At 34.8% G+C, this 9620-nt stretch overlaps 1 protein-coding gene across 5 annotated transcripts; it reads left to right on the top strand.

The window, feature by feature from the left end:
• The first annotated feature begins 418 nt into the window (after positions 1-418).
• Positions 419-9484, top strand: LOC132641888 (inorganic pyrophosphatase TTM2). Of its 5 annotated transcripts, XM_060358985.1 has the most exons (13): positions 419-634; positions 1462-1551; positions 3697-4061; positions 4236-4350; positions 5117-5312; positions 5393-5506; positions 5618-5791; positions 6833-7027; positions 7422-7544; positions 7615-7736; positions 8514-8628; positions 8753-9028; positions 9197-9484. In XM_060358985.1, exons 3-13 carry the CDS (start codon positions 3725-3727, stop codon positions 9419-9421), a joined length of 1992 nt encoding a protein of 663 aa, XP_060214968.1. In that variant the 5' UTR covers positions 419-634; positions 1462-1551; positions 3697-3724; the 3' UTR covers positions 9422-9484. The 5 variants fall into 5 exon arrangements, with proteins under 5 accessions (XP_060214968.1, XP_060214967.1, XP_060214971.1 ...); XM_060358984.1 differs by lacking the exon at positions 1462-1551; XM_060358988.1 differs by lacking the exons at positions 419-634; positions 1462-1551 and adding an exon at positions 2238-2283.
• The last annotated feature ends 136 nt before the right edge of the window (positions 9485-9620 follow it).

Here is a 9620-nt window from a genome sequence, read left to right as displayed (position 1 = left end):
GAGGGGTGTGAGCCTCTTCTACCTAATAGCATCTAGTGGTCAGGATAGATTGAACTCTGAGAAGCTGTCTTAGTTGGAACAGCTTTATTTTGTATTTCTCACTGGTGGTTAATGAAAGACGTTAATTACCAAAAAAAAAAAAAAAGTATAAAGTTGTTAGTCAAATTAAAATGACTTTTAAGCAAAAAAAAAAGAAGTTAGGATTGAACAACTTTTTAATTTTAGCTTATTTTAAATACTTTTTAATTTAATTTAAGCTATTTTTTTTTATTAAATATTCAAATAAATTAAAAATGATTTATAAACTGATTTGATCAACTTATAAGCCAATCCAAACGGACTCTTATTTTGAAAATGCTAAGTAGCCGCTTAGTAGACCGGATAAATATTATTTTTTAGGTGCAATAATAAATACTCTGGACTCTGCCCTATGCATCCTCATAGATTTTTTTTTCCAATTCCCACTTCCCCAAAACTTCTGCAAAAAATTCACCAAAGATATCTCATACAAAAAATGAAAAGAAATAATAATTAAAGAAACATATATAAATAGAACCCTTTGCATTTGTAGTAGAAGAAAGAAAGGGCCAAAAGTTTCTACACTTTATTTGCATTAAACCCCACTGTAGCATAGGTCAGTGTTTTCTTGCTCTTCCAACTTCTACATTGGATTTAATTTAATGTGTGTATATATATATATATATATATTTTAATCTTAAATATCTTGTGGGGTTTTTTTCATTTTCTATTTTCTTGCTTCCCATTGTATTTTCTTGGTTTATATTATGCTTGAAATGCTGAAGTTGGTTTTCTTGTTTTTTGGTGCTGTTTTATGAGGAATTTAGTATTCTTTGTTTCGCTTTCTTTTTGCTGTTTACTAATGTTCTTGGTATTGAATTTCATTAAAATTTGCACATTTTAATATCAGTTTTCTTGTTTGATTAAAGATATATCTTTTCTTCAATTTTAATAAATTTTGGTTGCTGGATATCTGTACTTCTACATTGGATTTTTAATCTGATAATTTTTTTTAATTATAAATATCTTGTGGGGTTTTTCTCTCTCTCTTTTTTTTTTTTTTTGTGCTTCCCATAGTATTTTCTTGGTTTTACTTGTGTTTGTTTGCTTGAAATGCTGAAGTTGGTTTTCTTGTTTTATAGTACCATTTTTTTGCTATAGAATCTTAAAGGGTGTCCAAAAAGTTTTTTTTTTTTTTTTAACCATTTTTTGCTATTTAATCTAAAAAGGTCTTGAAAAAGAACATTTTTTTGGTGTTTTTTTTCCTGAGGAATTTAGAGTTATTATCTTAAATATCTTGTGGGGTTTTCCCCTTTTCTATTTTTTTTTTTTTTTTTTGCTTTCCATTGTATTTTCTTGTTTTAACTTGTGTTTGTTTGCTTGAAATGCTGAAATATGTTTTCTTGTTTTTTATTACCATTTTTTTGCTATTGAATCTAAAAGGATCTTGAAGGGGAGCTGGTAAAGTTGCTGCCATGTGACTAGGAGGTCACGGGTTCGAGCCGTGAAAACAACCTCTTGCAGAAATGCGAGGTAAGGCTGCGTACAATAGACCCTTGTGGTCCGGCCCTTCCCCGGACTCCGCGCATAGCGGGAGCTTAGTGCACCGGGCTGCCCTTAATCTAAAAGGATCTTAAAAAAGAAAGTGTTTTTAGTGTTGTTTTATGAGGAATTTAGTGTTCTTATGTGGATATTCTTTGTTTTTCTTTCTTTTTGCTGTCTACTAATGTTCTTGGGATTGAATTTCTTTGTTGCAATGTGTTAATTTGCACTTTTTAATATCAGTTTTCTGTGACTTGTTGTTTGTTTAAAGATACCTCTTTTATTCAATTTTAATAAATGTTGGTGGCTACATTGAATTTAATCTGATATTATTTTTTAATCTTAAATATCTTGTGGGGTTTTTTCATTTTCTATTATTTTGCTTCCCATTGTATTTTCTATTATGTTTTTTTGCTTGAAGTGCTAAAGGCTGTTCTCTTGTTTTTTTAACTATTTTTTGCTATTTAATCTAAAAAGGTCTTGAAAAAGAACCTTTTTTTTTGGTGTTTTTTACTGAGGAATTTAGTGTTATTATCATAAATATCTTGTGGGGTTTTTCCCTTTTCTATATTCTTGCTTCCCATTGTATTTTCTTGTTTTTACTTGTGTTTGTTTGCTTGAAATGCTGAAATATGTTTTCTTGTTTTGTAGTACCATTTTTTGCTGTTGAATCTAAAAGGGTCTTCAAAAAGAACCCTTTTTGGGTATTCTTTGTTTTGTTGAGTGAGTGTTTTTTTTTCCTCCTTTTTGCTATCTAGTGATGTTTCTGATATTGTTTTTATTAGTTGCAATGTGTTAATTGCAAAGAGGAAAAAAAGGAAATTTGCATTTTTGTTAATATCAGTTTTCTGTGAATTCTTGTTTGTATAAAGATACCTCTTTTATCCAATTTTAATAAGTGTTGTTGGCTGGATATCTGTACTTTTACATTGGATTTAATCTGATAATTTTGTTTTATATCATAAATATCTTGTGGGGTTTTTCCCTTTTCTATTTTTTTTTTTTTGCTTAAATGCTAAAGTCGGTTATATTGTTTTGTAGTACCCTTTTTTGCTATTGAATCTTAAAGGGTCTTCGAAAAGAACGTTTTAGTGCTGTTTTCTGAGGATTTTAGTGTTCTTGGTATTTCTTGTTTCTCTTTCTTGATTTCGTTAAGTGGGGTTGAATTTCTTTGTTTCGATGTGTTAATTGCAAAGAGGAAAATCGGAAATTGTGTAATTAGATGACGGTTATAGTTTGCTGTTGCACTTTTAATATCAGTTGTTTGTGAATTCTGGTTTGATTAAAGATACCTCTTTTATTCAATTTTAATAAATGTTGATGGCTGGAGATCTGTTCTGTGAGATGCTTGTTGTTGTGTTTATTAGGTTATGGCTGAAAAGATTATAGGACGTTCGATAACTCCGAGGAACTTGAATTTTCGATTTAATGTTAGTGAATCTAAAATTCAAACTGATTCTATTGTTGATTTTGTAATGCCTAAGTTTCTATTTGTCTTTAGTTAAAATAGTTCTAAGCTTGGTTGGTACCAGAGTTTTCAGGAAAACTTATGTGTTTTGTTCCTTGATAATTGCATCCAAGTGAATCAGATATGTGGTTGCATAAGTAGAAAAGCTGTAGGACAATATTAAAGTTTTTGAGTCTGAACTGATTAGTAACTTATTAGTAACAATATCAGCCTAGTTCGTAACGCTTTTGGCGGAGTATGCAGAGGGAAGTTTAGCCTTTTATGGCATATACCTTGCTATTGTGAATTGCATCATTTTGGAATGTCTTTGTACACTGGATACACCGAATTGCATCAGCCTAGTTCATAACTCTTTTGGCGGTGTATGCAGAGGGAAGTTTAACCTTTTATGGCATATACCTTCTTATTGTGAATTGCATCATTTTGGAATGTCTTTGTACACTGGATACACCGACAACATTAAAGTTTTTGAGTCTGAACTGATTAGTAACTTATAGTAACAATATTAGCCTAGTTCGTAATGCTTTTGGCGGTGTATGCAGAAGGAAGTTTAACCTTTTATGGCATATACCTTCTTATTGTGAATCGAATCATTTTGGAATATCTTTGTACACTGGATCTTTTATATTCTCATCCTGATATTTATATGGGTTATTTTGTAATTTCAGAGGATAATTCACTGTCCTTTGGATCTAAATGGCTAAAGATATTAGTAATGCTGAATCAGCTAATCGGAGAGCTGGTCTCTTAAAGGACCAGGTTCGACTAGTCAAGAGAAAGAACTGTGATCGATATGAAATCGTCTCGATACCTGATAACTTGTCATTTGAGAAAGGCTTCTTTGTTGTAATCCGTGCATGCCAATTGTTGGTTTCAAAGAATGAAGGATTGATAATAATTGGTGTTGCTGGTCCCTCCGGAGCAGGAAAGACTATATTTACTGAGAAAATACTTAGCTTCATGCCAAGTGTTGCAGTTATCTCAATGGATAATTACAATGATGCTAGTCGAATAGTTGATGGAAACTTCGATGGTAAGAATGAATACCTCTTTTCTTATTTCTGTTGATGTTAACAAAAGGGCAATTTCACTTGCATTCCGTTCTTTTTTATTGATTTACCTTGATATTGGTGTCATTAGTACTTCTGGAATAACTTAAGAGTATATGATTTGTACTTTAACAGGTCTAATTTTTCTTTTGAAGCAGATCCACGACTTACAGACTATGATACATTGCTGAAAAACATCAGTGATCTAAAGGCCGGGAAGCCGGCTGAGGTTCCAATATATGATTTCAAATCTAGCTCTCGCGTAGGATTCAGGTTCAGCTCCTTGCTTCCTATTCATGTAATATTCTATACTTTTATGTGCATGTTTCATTCTCCATACAATATTCTCCATACAAGCTGCTATTCGAAACCACTGCAAGTTAGTTTACCTGTTTGCTTCAGAAATATTATGTTTGAATGCTTAAATGGAAACTACCTCCAGAACTTGGGCCTTTTATAATTTTGGGTTCTATTACATGAAGAAAAAATGATTGATGACATCTCTGGAGCAATGTTACCTAGGCTCTTCGTTGCTCTGATTCAAACCGAAAATTAACTGTAAAATTGGCATACCTGATTTGATACAATTAAGTCCATGCCACTAAATGTGGAACCTCATGACTTGTTCGTCTTTGTATCAGTTTACTTTATGGTATTCTAGACCTAAAGGTATATATAGCTTAGTGGTCTGCAAATCTTGAAGACCAGAGTTCAAATTCCAGCAGAGACAAAAACACTAGATGTGTTCTTCCCATCTGCCTATGCCTAAGCTTGGTGGACAGAGTTACCCAATACATGTGCTGGTGGGAGGTAGAAGGTACCTGGTGGAATAGTCGAGGTGTACGCGAGTTGGTTTGGACACCACTGCTACAAAGAAAATTTAAAAGTTTATGCTATACTAGTTTCGTTTTGCTTGCTTTTTTTTCTGTGGTCTACTCAGGAGATGTTTGTTCGCTGGACTCCTAATTGCTTCTCAATTATCTAAGATGTGTTGCATAATAGTATATGATCTGAACTTACAACATTAAGTTTACTGCAGGACTCTTGAAGTACCTACCTCCCGCATTTTGATTATTGAAGGTATCTATGCATTGAGTGAAAAGTTGCGACCTTCGCTGGATCTTCGTGTATCTGTGACAGGTGGAGTTCACTTTGATCTTGTAAAAAGGGTTTTACGGGATATACAACGTGCCGGGCAGGAACCCTCAGAGATAATCCATCAAATATCTGAAACGGTTTGTTTCCTCTATAATTTTTGGCTAAAACATACCTGAAGCTCTCTTTCCTCACTGTCTAACGACGATGTCTTGTGCAGGTTTATCCAATGTACAAGGCTTTTATTGAACCTGATCTCAAGACTGCACATATAAAAATTATCAACAAATTTAATCCGTTTACTGGATTTCAGAGTCCTACATACATTCTTAAGGTAAGGATAGTAAAAGTTCATACCACTTCTAATTTCAGACAAATGATTTGATTAAAATCGTCAAAAATACAAAAGACATAAAGGGGCTTATCTATTCGCTTGTACCTTTAGTCTTCTAGGAATGTGGAAGTCGATCTAATCAAGTCTGCCTTATCTGAAGAACACACTGAAAGTACGGAGCAAACTTACGACATATACCTTCTGCCACCTGGTGAAGATCCAGAGACATGCCAATCATATCTGAGGATGAGGAATAAAGATGGAAAATACAGTCTCATGTTTGAGGTTTGTCTCTTTGTTATATTGATCAGTACTTTTGAGAAAATGATGGCCAACTGTTAAAAAGTACCTCTGTTTGCTAGGCCATTTTGGCTTTACTGTGTAGCCTACAGATGGCACTCTGTTATTTCCTAATTAAATATTCAATACTCGTGTGCGTAGTACTGTACCTTTTCCTGAAACACTTGAAAAATGTTCAAGCTTTTGGGAAACAACATTTTCCTATCCTGTTACCTGCATTTTTTTATCTTGAAATAGTAGCAGGGGCTAAGGAAATTTCAAGCTAAAATAACTCTGTTTCTTGTAGGAAATTGACCATATTACAACTCACTGTCAGGTGGTGTAAGGATCATTTTTTTGCATTCTTAACTTTATGTTTCCTATAGGTGATGTCAATGACCTAGCACTTTAGTGTCATTTGGCCAAATAACTTCAAAAGGAAAAGAGTGTCAAAGACTTCCTTGCTCTTTCTATGTTGCATCTGTTGTACGTCAATACAAGAATCCAATACTATGGGATCGATTGGCACAATTTTCAACAATACATTTTATGTTACAACCTTCTAATAAAATAGATAAAGCGTCTCATGAGTATGAAGTTTGAACCAATTGTACGACCTTCAAGCAAGAATTACCAACCGGAGGAATATCTTCCGTTTCACCATCTTTTTTGCCTTTTTACAACTAAAATAAATTGAGGTTTTCTAGAAGTTTACAAATCAATATAATTGTAGAGATCATAAAATAAAATTACCCTGCCTGCTGTCCTATTAGGAACATTGTAAAATGGTGAAATGTTTCTGTCCCACATGGAAAGAGTTTTGTGTTCTTTGTTGGGATTATATTTTTTATTGAGAGACTCGAGGATGTAGTGGTCAATCTTAGTAGTTTCTACTCCATGGTTATTTATTTATTTTATTTTATCATCTGGTGGTGCTTGGGCACATCAGCTTTTCTTGACCAACAAATTTGCCAGGAATTATTTGTAAATGTAAAAAGCTGATCTACTGAAGTTTTGATGGTAACTTAAAGTGGTTTTGAATTGTAGGAGTGGGTCACTGATTCTCCATTTGTCATATCTCCGAGAATCAGTTTTGAAGTTAGTGTGAAGCTTCTTGGTGGATTGATGGCTTTGGGATACACAATTGCAGCAATACTCAAAAGAAGTAGTCACGTATTTTCTGATGAAAAGGTCTGCGTGAAAATTGATTGGCTAGAACAACTGAACCGGCATTATGTTCAGGTAGTAGGCTTGTTTTACTCTCTCCTCCTTGCTAAGATAGATACATGCTAAATCTTGTCATTTTTGTTAACTCTCTGTTGGAAATGACGTCAAGCTAGAAACCAATCCCTGCTAATTTGCAAAGGCCCTTGTGAGTATTTATTTTTCTCTTTTTATCTTGAAGAAGAGTAAAGTCATTCAATTTGTAGCTTCCGATCTTTTAATTATCAAATACAGAGAGTATAACTGACAAGGAAGGGGTGTGTTATTTCAAGACTTTGATGTCCACTTCATTAGTTGAGGATTGATCTCCTTGTTGATCTTTAATAATTCAGATTGACTAGTTGTCTCTTAGGATCAGGTAGGAATATTGTTTTAAACTTCTAATATGCTAGATTTTCTCAACTTTGCCAAGGTCCAAGGAAGAGATCGCCTTATTGTAAAATTTGTTGCTGATAAGCTGGGACTGGAGGGTTCATACACTCCACGTACATATATTGAGCAAATACAGCTAGAGAAGCTTGTGAATGAAGTAATGGTATGCTAGCTTCCATAGCTTTTCATAACGTGTTGTCATGGCTTTCTGTCACTTAGTAGATATATCGCAGGCACTACCAGATGATTTGAAAACAAAGCTTAGCTTAGATGAAGATCTTGTCTCCAGCCCAAAAGAAGCTCTCTCTCGAGCCTCAGTAGATAGGGTAGCATGGCGAAATAAGAATTTAAGAAGGTACTTGTCTATCCATTTTTTCCCTATCAACTAGTCGTGCATTGAATAATGGCTTGTCACAGAAAAAAAAAAAAAAGAAGGGGCGTCAAACGACGGATTTCATCGATAAGCTGAAAAATATCTCGCCCATGCCAATAATTGCTTGTGGCTCAATGGCTTTAATAGAAGGCTGCTTAGCTTATGTGTATTATGCACCTATGTGTCATTCTGTTTGATGTGTAGATTGAATAGATCGGCTCCCAGATTTTAACTTGTTTGATTAGGTATTCAACTCCTTATTGGTTTGTACATAAGCAAGTCATTCTTGGCATTCTATATTCAAGGAACTTCTCTGACTTGGCTGGGTGTCCTGCTGAGAAACCATATTATATCCTTATACTGAACAGATGAGCAGATTCAGCATTTTCTTAGTCATTAGCAACTGCATGCCTTCCCCCCCCCCTCCTTCGTTGCATTGTTAAGTATGTTAAAGTTTAGGTAAAATATGCAAGGGCATACCATTGGATGCTACGGAATGGTTGAGTTGTGTAGACTTTGGCATATATTTGGATAGGTCCAAGACAGGAATTTAAAGAACATTAAATTTAATTGTGAAGTTTTTTCAGAAACTTGCATGGATCTCCATCCTTATTGGCACAAACCCCTTGATGGTGGTGTGGAGATGGGTGGGAGCCCCAGCAGAAGCGGATGAGATTCTATCTTGTCCAGGAAAAGTTTTGATGTCAAATTGATCTGTTCTTGATCGGTTTTTTTTTTTTTCCTTCTTTTTCTTTGCAGTGGTTTGTCCCATTCGTACGCAAATCACAGAGAGAGAAATCTATCCAAGATTGATACTGATAGTCAGAGGTTTGATGACAGAAACACTGATTCAGCAGCAACATTAGCAAACCAGGTTTTGTATTTAGCAACAATGAACATCTTTTCACTATACTACTATTGCTTTCTTGGCATGCATCACGTCTTTCATGACACTTCCAGAGATTTACCCTTCCTGTTTGTTGTCCTTGTTTCATAAGGGAGCTGTTACACATTTATCGGAACAAATTTCTACCTTGAATGATCGGATGGATGACTTCACATCTAGAATGGAAGAACTTAATTCCAAGTTAAGCAGCAAAAGAGCTTCTCCGAGCACACAAAGTCTGGCTTTGCAAGCTGAAGCTTGTAATGGATCCGGCCCAACTTCTTACTTCATATCTGGTTTAGAAAATGGTTCCTTGACAGGATCCATCATGCCAAATTCGTCATCCTCCTCTTCGCTAATCCCAAAGGAGTCTACTCTGATGGAAGAGGTACATTTTCCACTAGGCTTTTGTCATGCAAACCTATGATTAATCATCATCTTCTTTTACTATGATGATGGAACCTGTGAATATCAGAAGATAACTAAGTCATTGTTACCTTTGCACCATCTTACTGAAGTATCTGAGGTTTTCTTATATTCGGTTTGTGATACACAGCTATCCAATGTTTCACGTGGACAACGCCAAATTATGCATCAGTTGGACAGTCTTAGCAATCTACTCCGCGACAGACTGGGAGAACAATCACGGCAAGCAAGAACAGGCAAGAGAAGAGATATTCGTGATATTGATATTGATTCGATCAAAGTACCTCTCACTGTAACCTTAGTAGTTGGTGGATTGGGGTTCTTTCTATTTAAGAGCCTACAAAACCGAAACTGATTCTTCTTCCTAATGTAAAACCTATGCATCATTGCTTAAAAACTATGCATCATTGCTCCTTTATACTTTTCTTTTCTTGAAGTTCATCAGCCCCATGCTAGTATTTTGACTATGTAGTACCCTTCAATCGGAATGGACCAGTGTTTCATGGATCAGGCTGATCTGTGTTTGGGGCAAGAAAGGCAGATTAGTGCCTTTC

This window comes from Lycium barbarum, chromosome 5, assembly GCF_019175385.1.
Source record: "Lycium barbarum isolate Lr01 chromosome 5, ASM1917538v2, whole genome shotgun sequence".
NCBI classification, from domain to species: Eukaryota; Viridiplantae; Streptophyta; class Magnoliopsida; order Solanales; family Solanaceae; genus Lycium; species Lycium barbarum.
Note: the sequence above shows the minus strand (reverse complement) of the source record. Positions and strands in the feature narration are given on the sequence as shown.